Raw genomic sequence first — 20993 nt, 5'->3', positions numbered from 1 at the left:
CGTCAAAATACTGTCCCCTAGCCCAAAGGTTAAATAAAGGTTCAAATAAAAAACTGACATTGACAGTGATAGGCCTGATTGCTGACAATGATGGGACTGCCTACAGGGATGTCAGAGACCTGCTAGTGTAGTGACAGGGAAACAATTTCTCCCTCAATGTCAGCAACACAAAGGAGCTGATTGTGGACTACAGGAAATGGAGGGCTGAGCATGCCCCCATTCACATTGATGGGGTTGTAGTGGAGATGGTTGAGTGCTTTAAGTTCTTCGGTGTCCACATCATTATTAACCTATCATTTCCCAAACACACCAACCCAGTTGTGAAGAGGGCACGGCAACGCCTCTTCCCCCTCAGGAGGCTGAAAGGATTTAGCATGGGTCCTGAGATCCTCAAAATGTTCTACAGCTGCACCATTGAGAGCGTCTTGACTGGTTGCATCACCGCTTGGTATGGCAACTGCTCAGCATCTGACCTCAAGGCTCTACAGAGGGTGGTGCGTATGGCCCAGAACATCACTGGGGCCGAGCGCCCTGTCATCCAGGACCTCTATACCAGGCGATGTCATAGGAAGGCCCTAAAAATGGTTAGCCACCCAAGTCACAGTCTTTTCTCTCTGCTACAGCACGGCAAGTGATACCGGAGAACCAAGTCTGGGACCAAAAGGCTCCTGAACAGTGTCTACCCCAAAGTCCAGGCTACCTGGACTTTCTGCTTTTCACCCCCTAACTACATGTACTGGTACATAGTACTTCAATTAATCACCTAACCAAACCCTACATATACATATTACCTCAATGAATCACCTCTTGTACCCCAGTACACTGACTCGGTACCGGTACTACTTGTATATAACCTCGTTATTGTTATTTTGTGTTTTTTTATTGTTTTATTACTTTTTAACTGCATTGTTGGGAAAGGGCTAGTAAGTAAGCATGTCATGGTAACGTCTACACTTGTTGTATTCGGCGCATGTGACAAATACAATTTGATTCAACTTGATTTGATGCATGGGTGACCTCCCGACTATAAAAGCCTGTGTCAGGGGGATGCCATGCTCGTTCCACATCCCCGGTTAGGACAGTGGGTGCTGGAACACGGCACTCGATATTGTGACAAGTGTGCCCGAGCGTTGCAGGTTAATAAACAACGGCACACGTAATGGCCACTCTATTTATTACACTGCCATTCAAACGGAGACAACGCTCGTGCTAAATCACAGTGCCATCGATCAGGGCCCGAATTAACTGTTCTCTGTCTCCCCCCTCCTGCCTCTGGCTGTGGCCCAAATTAAATGGCACCGTATTCCCTTTATAGTGCACTATTTTGACTATGGCCCTCAAGAATAGTGCACTATATAGGGAATAGGATGCCATTTGGGATGCAGCTCTGGGCTCCGTAACCCAACTGCCACTGTTGTTTGATTTGGTCAATTTAAAAAATCAGCCCCCCAAAAAAACTATGTCCTGCTCGTTCCCTGACTTTTCCAAAATGTTTGTATTTTATTTACATTCGTCAACATTTTGATATCACAAACAGAAAAGGATTTTGTGCCTCTTTAACAGTTTTTTTAATGAGACTTTCTCTCCTCACTGAAAGAATGACAAAGAATGGATGGGTGATAATTGTGCACCTTACTTCACAATGTAATTTAAATTAGGGCTAACTGAATGATAAGGAGGGTGAAGAGGTTGATTTAATTTAGAAAGACAATAGTGTAATGATGAGTTTGTGTTATGCCTATTTAATCAGCAGAAAATAATTTGACCGCAAGCCTTCGGGGTTGATACCATTCTCTTTAATGTTTTACTTTGTAAAAAGAAGCTGTTATGGGACTGTTTTGTTTACTATAACTCTATTACTAATCAAATGTATTGTAAGGGAAACGAAAACATGCTACATGTGGCAGTAGGTCTTTAGAATAATTCTAAAAATATCCTTGACTCTATCCAGCGAAGCAAAAGATGCCAGCCCACTGAATGACAAATGGATGGAATGAGCGATAATTGTGCAAGTTACTTCACAATCAAATTTAAATTAGGCGTAACTGAATGATGAGGGTGAAGAGGTTGATTTAATTTAGAACAACAATAGTGTAATGATGAGTTTGTGTTATGCCTATTCATCAGCATTGGCGCTCCTGTTAATCATTTGACCGTGTGCCTAGCAGGTTGATACTATTGTCTTCTGCCTTTTACTTTGTAAAAATATGCTGTTATGGTACTGTTTTATTGACAGTAACTCTATTACTAATCCAATGTATTGTAAAGGGAAACGAGAACATGCTATGTGTTGCAGTAAGCCTTTAGAATAGTGCAAAACACATCCTTGACTTTATCCAAGTTGGTGAGCAGGAAACAAACAATGCCAGTCAGCCTGCACAGCCTGCACAGCTGGCCCACTGAAACTACACCTAAACTATACCAAAACTACACTGGGATTATACCAGAACTACACCTAAACTACACCTAAACTATACCAAAACTACACTGGAATTATACCAAAACTACACCTAAACTATACCAAAACTACACTGGAATTATACCAAAACTACACCTAAACTACACCTAAACTATACCAACACGAATTACACACATAATAAGAGTTAGCCTATAGACCAGATCAAATTGACAATAATCTGATGAGTGACAATATTAGGCCTATCAGTTGTCAAATTGTACACGAAGAGATGGGCACATCTTGCAATTGACAGATGCAGGGAAAGGAGCATCGCTTTCTTAAATCCTCCTTCAGAGTCACATGCAGGTAAAACATTGTGATTTCTATATAGTATCAGAAAGAGCATATTCTGCAGTTTATATTACACTTACCTTCGTCAAATAACTCTCAAAATTCAAGAGGTGCAACTCTTATTCTAAATGTTACTTTTTCCAAGAATATCCGTGCTGTCCATGCAATCAGCACATGACCACTCACATGCTGTCCATGCATTCAGCACATGACCACTTCACGTGCTGTCCATCATTCAGCACCTAACCACTCACGTGCTGTTCATGCATTCAGCACATGACCACTCACGTGCTGTCCATGCAATCAGCACATGACCACTCACGTGCTGTCCATGCATTCAGCACAGGACCACTCACATGCTGTCCATGCATTCAGCACAGGACCACTCACATGCTGTCCATGCAATCAGCCACATGACCACTCACGTGCTGTTTCATGCATTCAGCACAGGACCACTCACATGCTGTCCATGCATTCAGCACATGACCACTCACGTGCTGTCCATGCATTCAGCACATGACCACTCACGTGCTGTTCATGCATTCAGGCACAGGACCACTCACATGCTGTCCATGCATTCAGCACATGACCACTCACGTGCTGTCCATGCATTCAGCACATAACCACTCACGTGCTGTCCATGCATTCAGCACATGACCACTCACGTGCTGTCCATGCATTCAGCACAGGACCACTCACATGCTGTCCATGCATTCAGCACAGGACCACTCACGCCGTAGCATAGCTCTGGCTACTAAGCAAACACTAGTAACATAATAAACATAAAATGTAAATAAGCTAATTTGTCATATATGGATGAATGGGCCCTAGAAACCAGATAGAAACTGATAATGGTGCATGCGACTTCAGTTATGTTTTGGTTAGCCGCAGATGTCGAAACCAAGTACTTGCTCAATGGCTTTCCATATCTGGGGAAAGATGAAACCGGGCAAGCGGGTGAGCAACTGTCTGGTTTTGAGACTCGTGGAGCCTTACATGTGCAAAGGCAGAAATGTGACCAAGGACAACTTCTTCACATCAAATTCCCTGGCTGACAAGTTAATTGCAAAGTAGACTAGCCTGCTAGGAACAGTGAACAAACAAAGGCGGGAGCTGCCACCCTCTGCGCAGAACAACATACCAGCGGAGCTGTACTCCACATCAGTGATGGAGATTGGTAAAGCAACACTCACAGTGTACAGATGTATAATAAATAAGAGTGTTTGCATCGTCAGCACAATGCATCCCACTGGATCTGGTATGTGAGGTTCGTGATCCGCCAAGCAGGCCGCCATGGAAGCAGGTCCTGCGCTTCCTCTTCTCCATGCACCACAGCTCCCACTCGGGGAAAATCCCACACAATGTCAAGTTGGCAGGTGCAAACGAAACAAGGCCCATGAATACTGTGTGCATTGCAACCGATTTGTTTGTGGGGGCTTGCTCAAACAAAGCTCCGAATCTGTGTGCTGAATGTGGACCCCAAGCATAAAGAGAAGACGCGATTAATTCATGTTTAAAGGCACAAAACAGTATCAGATGCAGTCAACTGTTTTTATATCTTGTTATGAAAATATTTCCATGACTATTTATTTATGCAATTAATCCTTTACAATTGTTCATGCACTGGTGCTTTCGTTCAGTAATACAGCACATCGTTTCACCTGCACACCTGGCAGGATATATTATTATTGCAATCTATTTTGTTTCTACTTTGTCAAAAGAAGCCGTAACTAGACTTGATTAATTACTATAACTCTATTAGTAATCGAATCTACACGTTTAGTTGATCAAATGGAATACACTGTAATGTTTTTATTGTAAGGGAAACTAAAATTGGCTATAGGCCTGTGTTTTTTCTAGGACTTTGTAGAATTATACAAAACATATGTTTGACTCTAAACAAATAACTATTGTTGTCATTTTTATTGATATATTCCCATAAATATTTCTGCATGCAATGAGTCCTTTACAATAGTTCATACACTATTTATCAAGCATTTATTTAAGTATGTTTGCGCACCTTGCGGGTTGATATGGGAAGGGAAATGGAAAGGGGGATACCTAGCCAGTTGTACAACTGAATGCCTTCAACTGAAATGTGTCTTCCGCATTTACCCCAACCCTTCATCTGATGCATATGCTAAAGGGAACGCTTGGTAATGTTCTCTAGTGGGTACTTATATGCTGAAAGGCCAAGCGATTCTAGTGTTAAAAAGATGCGCGTGGTGTGATTTGTGTTGTGGAGCTTTTAAAGGGTGAACCTAGACAAAGCTACAGAGATAAAGCTGTTTTAATACTTCCAGGGCCTCTTCCTTAACCGGGAACTGGGAGCAGCCTGGATGTGTAATGCAAACAGTAGTTGGAGTGGGTGTTTGTAGAGAGGACTTCAGAGATGTAGCTACAAATCACAGGTGTTAGGTGTTGCTTCTTTACCAATGATCAAAGAACTGATGAAATGACACGAGTGCGCGTATCAATTTTCTTTCAAATGATGCCAGCCTACTCCTTATGATCACTGCATGTTTCACTGCCAGCCATCTCAGCAGCATTCAGCAGGGTGCAAAGCAGCTTTCAACAGGGTGTAGAGCAGAGCAGCTTTCAGCAGGGTGCAGAGCAGAGCAGCTTTCAGCAGGGTGTAGAGCAGAGCAGCTTTCAGCAGGGTGCAGAGAGAGCAGCTTTCAGGAGTGCAGGGCAGAGCAGCTTTCAGGAAGGTGTAGAGCAGAGCAGCTTTCAGCAGGGTGCAGACGAAGAGCAGCTTTCAGCAGGGTGTAGAGCAGAGCAGCTTTCAACAGGGTGCAGAGCAGAGCAGCTTTCAACAGGGTGCAGAGCAGAGCAGCTTTCAACAGAGAGCAGAGCAGAGCAGCTTTCAACAGGGTGCAGAGCAGAGCAGCTATCAGCAGGGTGCAGAGCAGACTTTGTCTGCATCTCAAATGGCACCCTATTCCTTATGTAGTGTACTACTGTTGACCATCTTCCACTTTTTCTTTTGTTACACTGTTAACTTCTCCCTCCTTTTTTGGTCTGTTTTCTTCCTTTCTCCCTCTTTACCTCTTTCATGTTTTGTCTCACCCTCCCCTTCTGCTTCCCTTCTGTTGTCTCACCCTCTACTTCCTCCCTCCCTCCCTCTTTCCCCAGATCACCAACCGCTACGTCTACGACACAGTGCTGCTATTGGCCAACACTTTCCACAGGAAGCTGGAGGACAGGAAGTGGCACAGCATGGCCAGCCTCACCTGTATCCGCAAGAACTCTAAGCCCTGGCAAGGAGGACGGCCTATGCTGGACAACGTCAAAAAGGTACTGGTCCATATAGAGGGTTAAGATAAAGAGATAAAGGTCCATATAGGGGGTTATTCTTAGAGACAGGAGTTTCTCCTGACTACCAGACCAGGTTATAGACCAAGGATATTCAAATCCGAGCCTGCAGGTCCGGAGTACTGCTGGTTTTCTGTTCTACCTGGTAATAATTGCACCCACATGGTGTCCCAGTCCTTGAAAACGTCTGCGTCCCAAATTGAACCCTATGACCTATATAGTGCACTACTTGTGATAAGGGCCCATATGGTTTTGGTTGAAAGTAGTATGCTATATAGGAGATAGGATGTTATTTGGGATGCAGACTACAGTGCCTTGCAAATGTATTCATCCCCCTTGAGGTTTTTCCTATTTTGTTGCATTACAACCTGTAATTGAAATTGATTTTTATTTGGATTTCATGTAATGGACATACACAAAATAATCCAAATTGGTGAAGTGAAATGAAAAAATGTACTTTTCTAGAAAGCCCCTAAATAAGATCTGGTGCAACCAATTACCTTCGGAAGTCACATTATTAGTTAAATAAAGTCCACCTATAAAGTCCACCTATGTGCAATCAGATCAAGTGTCACATGATCTGTCACATGATGTCAGTTCTGAAAGGCCCCAGCATCTGCAACACCACTAAGCAAGGGGCACCACCAAGCAAGCAGCACCATGAAGACCAAGGAGCTCGCCAAACAGGTCAGGGACAAAGTTGTGGAGAAGTACAGATCATGAGTTGGGTTATAAAAAATATTCTGAAACTTTGAACATCCCGGAGCACCATTAAATCCATTATTAAAAATGGGAAGAATATGGCACACAACAAACCTGCCAAGAGAGGGCCGCACCAAATCTCACGGCCAGACAAGGAGGGCATTAATCGAGAGGCAACAAAGAGACCAAAGAAACCCTGAAGGAGCTGCAAAGCTCCACAGCGGATATTGGAGTATCTGTCCATAGGACTACTTTACACTGGGCTTTACGGGCTGGGCTTCATGGAAGAGTGGCCAGAAAAAAAGCCATTGCTTAAATAAAGAAATAAGCAAACAAGTTTGGTGTTTCGCAAAAGGCATGTGGGAGACTCCCCAAACATATGGAAGAAGGTACTCTGGTAAGATGAGACTAAAATGTAGCTTTTTGTCCATCAAGGAAACGCAATGTCTGGCGCAAACCCAACACCTCTCATCACCCGAGGACACCACCCTACACAGTGAAGCATGGTGGTGGCAGCATCATGCTGTGGGGATATTTTTCATCGCAGGGACTGAGAACTGGTCAGAATTGAAGAAATGATGGAGGGCACTAAATGCAGGGAAATTCTTGAGGGAAACCTGTTTCAGTCTTCCATAGATTTTAGACTGGGACTGAGGTTCCCTTCCAGTAGGGGAATGACCCTAAGCATGCTGCTCAAGCAACACTTGAGTGGTTTAAGGGGAAACATTTAAATGTCTTGGAATGGCCTAGACCTCATTCCAATTGAACATCTGTGGTATGTGATGCCACTTAATATATGTTTACATACCTACATTACCCATCTCATATGTATATACTGTACTCTATATCATCTACTGCATCTTGCCATCCTTATGTAATACATGTACCACTAGCCACTTTAAACTATGCCACCTTTATGTTTACATACCCTACAGTACTCATCTCATATGTATATACGTACTCTATACCATCTACTGCATCTTGCCTATGCCGTTCTGTACCACCACCTCATTCATATATCTTTATGTACATATTCTTTTCCTTTACACTTGTTGTGGTGTATAAGGTAGTAGTTGTGGGAATTGTTGGTAGATTACTTGTTGTTATTACTGCATTGTCGGACTAGAAGCACAAAGCATTTCGCTACACTCGCATTAACATCTGCTAACCATGTGTATGTGACTAATAAAATTTGATTTGATTTGAATTTGATTTATGACTTAAATATTGCTGTACACCAGCGGAACCCATCCAACTTGAAGGAGCCTGGAGCAGTTTTGTCTTGGCAGAATGGCAAACATCCAGTGGCTAGATATGCCAAGCTTATAGCGACATACCGCCAGAGAGACTTGGCAGCTGTAATTACTACAAAAGTATTGAATTTTGGGGGTGAATAGTTATGCACGCTCAAGTTTTTTCAGTTTTTTGTATTATTTCTTTGTTTGTTTCACACACAAAAAATATTTTGCATCTTCAAGTGCTAGGCATGTTGAGTTAAATCAAATGATACAAACCCCCCAAAAATACATTTTAATTCGCGAGTTATAAGGCAACAAATAGGAAAAATGCAAGGGGGTGAATACTTTTGCAGGCCACTGTATGATGTGAAAACAAGTGATATTATGACAGACAAGGGATAGCCCTTCAGTGATATTATGACAGACAAGGGATAGCCCTTCAAGTGATATTATTGACAGACAAGGGATAGCCCTTCAGTGATATTATGACAGACAAGGGATAGCCCTTCAGTGATTATTATGACAGCAGGGATAGCCTCAGTGATATTATGAGACAAGGGATAGCCTTCAAGTGATCTTATGAAGACAAGGGGATAGCCCTTCAAGTGATATTATGACAGACAGGGATAGCCTTCAAGTGATATTATGACAGACAAGGGATAGCCCTTCAAGTGATATTATGAAGACAAGGGATAGCCCTTCAGTGATATTATGACAGACAAGGGATAGCCCTTCAAGTGATATTATGACAGACAAGGGATAGCCCTTCAAGTGATATTATGACGACAAGGGATAGCCCTTCTCAAGTGATATTATGACAGACAAGGGATAGCCCTTCAAGTGATATTATGACAGACAAGGATGCCTTCAAGTGATATTATGACAGACAAGGGATAGCCTTCAGTGATTTATGCGACAAGGATAGTTCAAGTGATATTATGAAGACAAGGATAGCCCTTCAAGTGATATTATGACAGACAAGGGATAGCCCTTCAAGTGATATTATGACAGACAAGGGATAGCCTTCAAGTGTATTTGACAGACAAGGGATTGCCCTTCAAGTGATATATGACAGACAAGGGATAGCCTTCAAGTGATATTATGACAGACAAGGGATAGCCCTTCAAGTGATATTATGACGACAAGGGATGCGCCTTCATGGGTGGACGTCATCTATATCTGCCCCCACTTTTTATCTCCAAGGGGACCTTTGAATGAGTATGGAAATTAGGGACACTGTCTTAGGCATTGAATAAAGTGCTGGTGTTTTGGTTGGCGTTGTTGTTGTGTTGAGGTGACATCGTGCTCTCCAGAGCTGCTATGTTAGTGCAGGACAGGACGTGATGTTAAACCTTCTCCATCCCTGTGGCCGTAGCTCCTGGGGAGTGTACTGTACCTGTCCGACACGTGTCTGCACACACACACACACACACACACACACCACACACACACACACACACACACACTCACACTCACACTCACACACACACACAACACACACACAACACACACAACACCACACACACACACACACACACACACACACACCACACACACACACACAGTGGCATTCTCACACCCTGTCCTCTGCCGTGAGCCACATGAGCGTCATGAAAGTGACACCGGCCCTGCCGAAGGGAAGGTGAGCCAACAAAGGTCGAGTCCCAATGATTCAGTCCCTCTCCACCAGTCCTGAGACTGGTTGTATGTGTGAGGTGTTCTCTTCCTGCACCTGCTGCTGGTGTTGAATAAGTGGTGATGTGGGCCTTGTTATTACTGTAAACCAGCCATGTAATGGGCCATATTACATTCCCCAGGGTATCCTCATTGGTCCACTGTTCTACGGCTTCATTTAGGGGACGGACTGTTTATTGGCTTTTCAATTCATGTGTTAGGGTGAGCTTGCTGCTCAGCTCTCCTAATTGGACAGCTAATTAATCCTGTCAGCGCAGTATTGGGTGCAATACATTTACAACGATTGTCTTTGTGTTAATTAGACCTACAATTTGGAAAGGGTGGGTGGGGGTCTCTGCACTCGTTTGTGATGTTGAGAGCTTTGGGAGATGATAAGGCTACTCATGGTGTGGTGCTTTGGGAGATGAAGGCTACTCATGGTGTGGTGCTTTGGGGAGATGAAAGGCTACTCATGGTGTGGGCTTTGGGGAGATGAAAGGCTACTCATGGTGTGGTGCTTTGGGGAGATGAAAGGCTACTCATGGTGTGTGTGCTTTGGGGAGATGAAAGGCTACTCATGGTGTGGTGCTTTGGGGAGTGAAGGCTACTCATGGTGTGGTGCTTTGGGGAGATGAAAGGCTACTCTGGTGTGGTGCTTTGGGGAGATGAAAGGCTACTCATGGTGGGTGCTTTGGGGAGATGAAAGGCTACTCATGGTGTGGTGCTTTGGGGAGATGAAGAGGCTACTCATGGTGTGGTGCGTTTTGGGGAGATGAAAGGCTACTCATGGTGTGGTGCTTTGGGGAGATGAAAGGCTACTCATGGTGTGGTGCTTTGGGGAGATGAAAGGCTACTCATGGTGTGATGCTTTGGGGAGATGAAAGGCTACTCATGGTGTGATGCTTTGGGGAGATGAAAGGCTACTCATGGTGTGGTGCTTTGGGGAGATGAAGGCTACTCATGGTGTGATGCTTTGGGGAGATGAAAGGCTACTCATGGTGTGGCTTTGGGGAGATGAAAGGCTACTCATGGTGTGTGCTTTGGGGAGATGAAAGGCTACTCATGGTGTGGTGCTTTGGAGATGAAGGCTACTCATGGTGTGGTGCTTTGGGGGAGATGAAAGGCTACTCATGGTGTGGTGCTTTTGGGGAGATGAAAGGCTACTCATGGTGGTGGTGCTTTGGGGGAGTGAAAGGCTCTCATGGTGTGGTGCTTTGGGGAGTTGAAAGGCTACTCATGTGTGGTGCTTTGGGGAGATGAAAGGCTACTCATGGTGTGATGCTTTTGGGGAGTGAAAGGCTACTCATGGTGGTGGTGCTTTTGGGGAGATGAAAGGCTACTCATGGTGTGGTGCTTTGGGGAGATGAAAGCTACTCATGGTGTGGGCTTTTGGGGAGATGAAAGGGGCTACTATGGTGTGGTGCTTTGGGGAGATGAAAGGCTAACTCATGGTGTGGTGCTTTGGGGAGATGAAAGGCTACTCATGGTGTGGTGCTTTGGGGAGATGAAAGGCTACTCATGGTGTGGTGCTTTGTTCGTGGCAGCCGATCACTCTTTATGTTTAAGCCTGCTCTCATTTAGCAAAAGAAGAACACATTAAGAGTAAATTAACAACAGGCGATTATTATCATGACTTTAATGTAACAGGCTGCATGTAGATGAATAAATATGTTTCCCAATGCGGGCGGGCACGTTGTTGGTTGGGGCTGTCATGCTCTCGAACGCAGCGCTGCAGACGGAGCTGCCATCAGTGCAGGTTTAATGCAGGCTGAATTATGAAAGGGGTGTGAGGGGAGCGAGGCATAGAATTACTTGATTCATAGCCTCTGTACACATCAACGGAAATATCAAAGCGAGAGGATTTCTCTTGAAAAAGCCCCACACTTACAAGTGTAGGATATTCATTTGATCACCCTGTTGCAGGAGAGCTGCCGGAGAATGAAATTCAGGAAATTAAAAACGTTTTAAAACTTTAAAACTGTATTGTATTTGAGGTTTAAAAAGACCTCTGAAGTTTGTAATTTTCACTTTGAAATTTCAGACTAGATTTGTTCTCATGCAAAATGTATCAACCCCTACAAAAATGTCCATGAATTATAATCCACATAATAATTCACATTTCCTGCTGTAGCAAACTGGCTCAAATTAATATCCTACAACTGGATCAAACCAGGTAATCACTTCACAGTGTCTAGGCTGGAGGGTTGAAGATGTCTTACTATCTATCACATTTTTTTTCCAATGGGCCCATGAAATAGCAGACATTGTCCGGAGTGACGAGACCTTTTATTAAAACCATTTTCAATGTTTTATGACTTTTCTGGGAAGACTTCTTTGGTAGTTTCTTTGACCTTACTAATCACTCTTGTACGGTGTCCATATTAGTACAGTCTCAGTCTCATGAGGAATTGTTTTAATCTCAGCAGGATTTTCTAAAAACCCTCTGACTTTGTGTTTGTGTTTGTGCTGTGCCTTACAGTCTGGAGTGAGTGGTCTGACTGGCTTCCTGGAGTTTACAGACAACGGAACCAACCCCAACATCTACTTTGAGATCCTGGGGACCAATTATGGCGAGGACAGGGGCAGGGGTGTCAGTAAGGTAAAAGAACACAACGTTATTCTTGATCAAATGATCTTGGGTTAGATTCCCACTGGGGTCACCATACAAAACAATGATGCACGCATGACTGTAATTCGCTTTAGATAAAAGCATCTACTAAATGCCATGCAGCTATGTTATTATTATTATTATTAAAACAATCTTGTTCCTATTCCTGTTGTTATTGTTGTTGTTGACTATTCTCCACAGCGTGCTGCTTGATGTTTAGAAAACAGCAACATTTTCTCTGAGATTGGCTATAAATCTGCAAAAAAAAATCTCTGCCCAATGACAAAATGTGTAGAATTGCTAGAAGTTAGCTGTTTTCAAAAGATTATGAAATAAATAATAAATATTGCGGTGAGGGGGGGTTATCTGACCTTGCGTGGTGACCTTATGAAAGAGGTTGAAGGGTGAGGATTGAAGAGGAGGGGTGAGACTTGAGTTTTGAGACTAGGTGAGGTCTGAGAAGGAGGAATGAAGAAGTTCCCAATATGTATTCCGTACAGGTGACTGGTGCGCTGTCTCTGTAGGTCTGACTTACGTGCTGTCTCGAGGATGGAGCACTGTGTTTCACGCAAGCAGGCAGGTTTGGCTGCCACAGTGACACGAAATAGCTAAATAACCTTTAGAACAATGTTCTATACAAAGTATGTTTGGTAGAAATACTGCAATGTTTGGGGTGGCAGGTAGCCTAGTGGTTAGAGCGTTGAACCAGTAACTGAAAAGTTGCTGGATCAAATCCCTGAGCTGATAAGGTTAGAATCTGTCATTCTCACCCTGAACAAGGCAGTTAACCTGGTTGCCTGGTAGGCTGTCATTGTAAATAAGTGTACATCTAATTATTAAGTGTTACCTAGAGAACTATATTATTTTCCCAGTTCTTCTCATATACAGTACCAGTCAAATGTTTGGACACTTCTACTCATTCAAGGTTTTATTTTACTATTTTCTACATTGTAGAATAATAGTGAAGACATCAAAACGATAAAATAACACATATGGAATCATGTAGTAACCAAAAAAGTGTTAAACAAATCTAAATATATTTTATATTTGAGATTCTTCAAAGTAGCCACCCTNAAAATAACACATATGGAATCATGTAGTAACCAAAAAAGTGTTAAACAAATCTAAATATATTTTATATTTGAGATTCTTCAAAGTAGCCACCCTTTTCCTTGATGACAGCTTTGCACACTCTTGGCATTCTCTCTTTTGTCCCACCCCCCACACATGCAGAGACCTCACCTGGCTTAACTGGTGCCTCCAGAGATGCAACCTCTCTCATCATCCCTCAATGCCTAGGTTTATCTCCACTGTACTCACATCCTACCATATCCTTGTCTGTATATTATGCCCTGAATCTATTCTACCACGCGCAGAAATCTGCTCCTTGTATTCTCTGTTCCCAATGCACTAGACGACCAGTTCTTATAGCCATTAGCCGTACCCTTATCCTATTCCTCCTCTGTTCCTCTGGTGATGTAGAGGTTAACCCAGGCCCTGTAGCCCCCAGTACTACACCTATTCCCCAGGCGCTCTCATTCGTTGACTTCTGTAACCCTAAAAGACTTGGTTTCATGCATGTTAACATCAGAATCCTCCTCCCTAAGTTTGTCTTATTCACTGCTGTAGCACACTCCGCCAAACCTGATGTACAAGCTGTGTCTGAATCCTGACTTAGGAAGGCCACCAAAAATTCAGAAATTTACAGAACTACAACAATTTCTGTCAAGATAGCACTGCGAAAGGGGGCGCTGTTGCAATCTACTGCAGAGATAGCCTGCAGAGCTCTGTCATACTATCGAGGTCAGTGCCCAAACCGTTCGAGCTTCTACTTTTAAAAATCCACCTTTCCAGAAACAAGTCTCTCACTGTTGCTGCCTGTTATAGACCCCCCTCAGCCCCCAGCTGTGCCCTGGACACCATATGTGAAATGATTGCCCCCCATCTAGCTTCAGAGTTTGTACTGTTAGGTGACCTAAACTGGGACATGCTTAACACCCCGGCCGTCCTACAATCTAAGCTAGATGCTCTAAATGTCACACAAATTATCAAGGAACCTACCAGGTACAACCCTAAATCCGTAAACATGGGCACCCTCATAGATATCATCCTGACCAACTTGCCCTCTAAATACACCTCTGCTGTCTTCAACCAGGATCTCAGCGATCACTGCCTCATTGCCTGCGTCCGTAATGGGTCGGCGGTCGAACGACCACCCCTCATCACTGTCAAACGCTCCCTCTCTCTCTCTTCAACCGAGCAGGCCTTTCTAATCGACCTGGCCCGGGTATCCTGGAAGGATATAGACCTCATCCTGTCAGTATAGGATGCCAGGTTGTTTAAAAAAAACTTTCCTCACCATCTTAAATAAGCATGCCCCATTCAAAAAAATGTAGAACAGATATAGCCCTTGGTTCACTCCAGACTTGACTGCCCTTGACCAGGACAAAAACATCCTGTGGCGTACTGCATTAGCATCGAATAGCCCCCGTGATATGCAACTTTTCAGGGATGTCAGGGACCAATATAAACAGTCAGTTAGGAAAGCAAAGGCTAGCTTTTTCAAACAGAAATTTGCATCCTGTAGCATTAACTCCAAAACGTTTTGGGACACTGTAAAGTAAGAGCACCTCCTTCCAGTTGCCCACTGCACTGAGGCGAGGAAACACTGTCACCACCGATAGATCTATGATAATCGAGAATTATAAATAAGCAGTTTTCAACGGCTGGCCATGTTTTCCACCTGGCTACCCCTACCCCGGCCAACAGCTCTGCACCCCCCGCAGCAACTTTTCCAAGCCCCCCCGCTTCTCTGTTCTGAAAGAGCTGCAAAATCTGGTCCCCGACAAATCAGCTGGGCTCGACAATCTGGACCCTCTCTTTCTAAAATTATCCGCCGGAATTGTTGCAACCCCTATTACTAGCCTGTTCAACCTCTCTTTCATATCGTCTGAGATTCCTAAAGATTGGAAAGCTGCCGCGGTCATCCCCCTCTTCAAAGGGGAGACACTCTAGACTCAAACTGTTACAGACCTATATCCATCCTGCCCTGCCTTTCTAAGGTCTTAGAAAGCCAAGTTAACAAACAGATCACCGACCTTTTCGAATACCACCGTACCTTCCCCACTATGTAATCTGGTTTCCGAGTTGGTCATGGGTGCACCTCAGCCACGCTCAAGGTCCTAAACGATATCATAACCGGCATCGATAACAGACAGTACTGTGCAGCCGTCATCATCGACCTGGTCAAGGCTTTTGACTCTGTCAATCACTGCATTCTTATCGGCAGACTCGATAGCCTTGGTTTCTCAAATGACTGCCTCGCCTGTTTCACCAACTACTTCTCAGATAGAGTTCAGTGTGTTAAATTGGAGGGCCTGTTCTCCGGACCTCTGGAATTCTCTATGTGGGTGCCACAGGGTTCAATTCTCGGGCCGACTCTTTTCTCTCTGTATATCAAAGATGTCGCTCTTGCTGCTTGTGATTCTCTGATCCACCTCCACGCAGACGACACCATTCTGCATACATCTGGCCCCTCTTTGGACACTGTGTTAACAAACCTCCAAACGAGTTTCAATGCCATACAACACTCCTTCTCTGGCCTCCAACTGCTCTTAAATGCTAGTAAAACTAAATGCATGCTCTTCAACCGATTGCTGCCCGCACCCGCCCGTCCGACTAGCATCACTACTCTGGACGGTTCTGACTTAGAATATATGGACAACTACAAATACCTAAGTGTTTGGTTAGACTGTAAACTCTCCTTCCAGACTCACATTAAGCATCTCCAATGCAAAATGAAATCTAGTCGGCTTCCTATTTCGCAACAAAGCCTCCTTCACTCATGCTGCCAAACATACCTTCGTAAAACGAACTATCCTAGCGATCCTTGACTTCGGCGATGTCATTTACAAAGTAGCCTCCAACACTACTCAGCAAATTGGGTGTAGTGATCCATCTGTTTTGTCACCAAAGCCCCATATACTACCCACCACTGCGACCTGTATGCTCTCGTTGGCTGGTCCTCACTACATATTCATTGCCAAACCCACTGGCTCCAGGTCATCTATAAGTCTTTGCAAGGTAAAGCCCTGCCTTATCTCAGCTCACTGGACACCATAGCAGCACCCACCCGTAGCACACGCTCCAGCAGATATATTTCACTGGTCATCCCCAAAGCCAACTCCTACTTTGGCCGCATTTCCTTCCAGTTCTCTGCTGCCAATGACTGGAACGAATTGGAAAAAAAGTCACTGAAGTTGGAGACTTATATCTCCCTCACTAACTTTTAGCATCAGATGTCAGAGCAGCTTACCGATCACTGCACCTGTACACAGCTCATCTGTATAAATAGCCCACCCAACTACCTCATCCCCATATTGTTATTCATTTTTTGGGCTCTTTTGCACACCAGTATCTCTACTTGCACATCATCTTCTGCACATCTATCACTCCGGTGTAAATGCTAAATTGTAATTATTTCGCCACTATGGCCTTTTTATTGCCTTACCTCCGTAATCTTACTACATTTGCACACACTGTACATATATTTTTCTATTGTGTTATTGACTGTACGTTTGTTTATCCCATGTGTAACTCTGTGTTGTTGTTTTTGTCGAACTGCTTTGCTTTATCTTGGCCAGGTTGCAGTTGTAAATGAGAACTGAGAGAAAATGAGAAATTAAATAAAAATTACAATTTAAGACGCTTGTTCCACCATTGGGATGCCAGGACAGGAAAGAGCTTTGACTGGGAGCGACCAGAGTTGGCAGAACAGAGTGCTTGGGTTGGGATGTAGGGTTTGAACATAGCCTGAAGGTAAGATGGTGCAGTTCCCCTTGCTGCTCTGTAGGCAAGCACCAGGGTCTTGAAGATGATGAGATCTTCGACTGGAATCCAGTGGAGTGTGCGGAAGAGTGGGGTGACATGGGAGAAAATAGGAAGATTGTATACCGTTCTTCTGCTGCATTCTGGATAAGTTGCAGGGAATTGATGGCAAAGTGTGGAGCCCAGCCAACAGAGAGTAGTCTAGACGGGAGATGACAAGTGCCTGGATTAGAACTTGTGCCACTTCCTGTGTGAGGAAAGGTCATACTCTACGACCAGTGAACCTGCAGGAGCAAGTGACTGCTTTATGTTTGCAGAGAACGATAGGGTGTTGTTCAGGTTCTCGTTCAGCTTCTTTGCACTCAGGGAGGTGACACTGTGGAGTTGTCAACCGTGATGGGGAGGTCTTTGAGCGGGCATGCCTTCCCTGGGAGGAAGATCAGCTCTGTCTTGTCGAGGTTGAGCTTGAGGTGGTGGGCTGACATCCAAGCAGAGATATCTGCCAGGCATTCAGAGATGCGTGTCGCCACCTGCGTGTCAGAAGGGGGAAAGGAGAAAAGTAATTGAGTGTTATCCGCATAGCAATGATAGGAGAGACCATGTGAGGATATGACAGAGCTGAGTGACTTGGTGTATAGAGAGAAGAGGAGAGGGCCTAGAACCGAGCCCTGTGGGACACCAGTAGTGAGAGTACGTGGTGCAAACACAGACCCTCTGCATGTCACCTGGTGGTTGACAAAGTCATCTGCAGAGAGGGAGGAGCGAGAGGGAAGAGGTGGAGTATTAAGGATGGAGGATAAAGTTGAGAATAGTTTCCCAGGGTTGGATGCAGAAGTTTGAAATTTAGAGTGATAGAAAGCATCTTTAGCAACAAATATAGAGGAAGAGAAGGTAGAGAGGATGGAGTGGAAGGAATATACAGTAAACGTCGTTTTCCTCCATTTCCGCTCATATGCCCGCAACCCTGTTCTGTTAGCACGCAGTGAGTAACTCAGCCACGGAGCAGGAGGGGAAGGTCGGGCCGACCGGGAGGAAACAGGACAGTGAGAGTCAAAGGACGCAGAAAGGGAGGATAGCAGATGGAAGAGAGGATATGATAGAAGAGGAGAGAGTAGAGGGAGAGAGAGAGAGTGAGCGAAGATTGCGGCGGCGCATGACCATCTGGGTAGAGGCTGAGTGGGTAGGGTTGGGGGAGATCAGAGATATATAGGGGGTTGCAGTTAGATTAGAACGCTAACAGCCTCTAGTGAAGATGAGGTCAAGCGTATTGCCTGCCTTGTGAGTGGGAGGTGACTGGGAAAGGGTGAGGTCAAAGGAGGAAAGAAATTAATTGAAATCAATCGTCGGGAGGTTAAAATCGCCCAGTACGATGAGTGGTGAGCCATCGTCGTGAAATGAGCTTTTCAAGGTGTCAAGCTCATTGAGGAACTCTCCAAGGACACCTGGTGCGTGATAGATGACAACAATGTTAAGCTTGAGTGGACAAGTGACAGTATGGAATTCAAATGAGGGGAAAATAGAAAATATAGATATGAAGACGCAGGCGAGGTTTGAACCCATACCACAAGGGGCAATGTGGGTCCAGAAACTGCAGCACTACCAGCAGAACAGATTCTGGCACAGAATGTTTTGCTATCAGTGTATGTTGCTGGTGGTTGTAGTTGCACCGACCAGTTGTAGGCCCTCCCCGTTTATTCCCAAAAACATCTGTCCCGACCAGATTTTCCAGTTGTGGTACCCACAGAGTCCAGTTTCCCACATCCTACCTATTTTTGCTCTGTTTTTACTAACCCAGTGAAAAAAAATCGCTAGCTAACATGCTACAGTTATAAACTGAGTGTACAAAACATTATAAACACCTGCTCTTTCCATGACATAGACTGACCAGGTGAATCCAGGTGAAAGCTATGATCCCTTGTTGATTTCACTTGTTAAATCCACTTCAATCAGTGTAGATGAAGGAGAAGAGACAGGTTGAAGAAGGAATTTAAGCCTTGAGACAATTGAGATATGGATTGTGTATGTGTACCATTCGGGGGGTGAATGGGAAAGACAAAATATTTAAGTGCCTTTGAATGGGGTATGTTTGTAGGTGCCAGGTGCACCTGTTGTGTTGTGGGGCGACTCAATATGAGGATGGTATTCTCTACACCAAGTGTACTACAAGTACTCTGAAACAAAGTGTGACTTTGATATGTTAATACATGTCTAGATTATACGTCTAGATTATATTGTAGCACCATCAATATACTCTGGGCCTGCCTATAGTATGTTTCATTTTGGAGTGTCAGCAAATCTGAGGGTGAGGTGCAGGGGTTAAGGGTTGTCCCAAATTCCACCCTACTTCCTATATAGTGCACACATTTTGACCATGGCCCACAGACACACACAGACACACACACACACACCCCTGACGAATCCTAAACTTCCAGAGGGGCCTGCTGTAGATTACAAATTAGATTGTCAGATCTCATTAGAGATAATGGCCTGAGACACAAACATAACGCACCGTGCCTCCAAAGATGAAATTAATATTTAACTACAAAGTAATTACATTAACTCTGATTTCTTAATATAATAATATAACTCCTTTTGAGGGAATTAAATACTTGTTATACAGCTATGATAAGCACTGTACAGTATGTACCAGAACATCTGATGAGGGAGAGCATTGCTGCGGCGTCTACTAAATATTTGATATTTTACATTTGTAATGAACCAATTGAGAAAAGCAGAGACTAAGAGTTGCAGGTCATCATACTGCACTTCAATTTAAAGATAAACATCAACAACTCAATAAATTGCAGGGGGGGGGGGGGGGGGGGGGCAATTCAAACAATAAAGCGCCACCCCGCCACTGTGTTGGTTAACAGCTGAGGGATGAGGCTGGAGAAATGTAACCTCTCTCAAATAGACTGAGCTATGGATGCAAGGACTGACCATCCATGAGATCTAAATGATAGTTTTAAACAGGCTTTGAGGTTATCACATAGCTGATCCCCTCACTCAAAGGCACTCACCTAGCCCATTATTTCTTGGCTCCAGAGATACGTCTTTGTGTGTGGTAATTTCTATGCACATTGCATGTTCCTATGTTCGTGTTGTCAAGGCGTGTATGTGGGTAAATGTAACCAATTAATTTCAGCTATTTTGGCACAACTTATATTTATGTTTAGTGGGTACCTATGTCCAGATAACGATAACAAGACAAAGTTCTGGAAATGTCTTTATTAACATGTAAACCTAATCTTCATTCAGCTTTTAATTCACAGCTGTCCATTTTGTTTCAGCAAACTGGCCCGAGGTTCCCTCAAGGTTGAAGTCATATGTACACAAATACAATGAAAGGCTTGCTCACAAGCGACCTCGCAATAAGATAAACAAACACGAGAAATACACCTCAAACAAATAGTATGTTGTATTTGCAGACACTCTTATCTAGAATAGTAGTGAGAGCAAAGAATTTCATCCAGACCAGTCCCACATGGGAATCAAACCCACATGCTGCAAGCACCATGCTCTACCAACTGAGCCACACGGGACCTACACCCCAGAGAAGGGCTAGTTATCAATCGCATTCCTCCCACACACTATAATCACAAACCCTTTCATATCTCTTCAACTCCACTGATGGACTTTTTAAACCGGGCCTTGTTCTTAAATTATGCCCAGGCACAGAACGGCTGTTCCAGTAATGACACAGAGGTAATTGACACAGAACTGACCTGGAGCTGTGCAGGGCTATAATCTGCTGCCTGCCTTTCTTTCAATTCATTATCCACACTGAGCCACACACATACTGTACGCATGTTATTATCACTCACTTTCTATTTCCCCCCCTCTCTCTCTCGACCTCTCCCTCTCTCCTTCCTCTCCTTTC

General features: G+C 44.1%; 1 protein-coding gene across 1 annotated transcript in view; it reads left to right on the top strand.

The window, feature by feature from the left end:
• Positions 1–20993, top strand: part of LOC111974661 (glutamate receptor ionotropic, delta-2-like) — a 741584-nt gene that overhangs the window by 479110 nt on the left and 241481 nt on the right. Inside the window, 2 exon segments of the mRNA XM_024002565.2 lie at positions 5885–6046; positions 12158–12272. Of these exon segments, the coding sequence (XP_023858333.1) occupies positions 5885–6046; positions 12158–12272 (277 nt within the window).

Source organism: Salvelinus sp. IW2-2015, linkage group LG15 (assembly GCF_002910315.2).
Source record: "Salvelinus sp. IW2-2015 linkage group LG15, ASM291031v2, whole genome shotgun sequence".
Classification (NCBI taxonomy): Eukaryota; Metazoa; Chordata; class Actinopteri; order Salmoniformes; family Salmonidae; genus Salvelinus; species Salvelinus sp. IW2-2015.
This window is presented reverse-complemented; position numbering and strand designations above follow the sequence as displayed.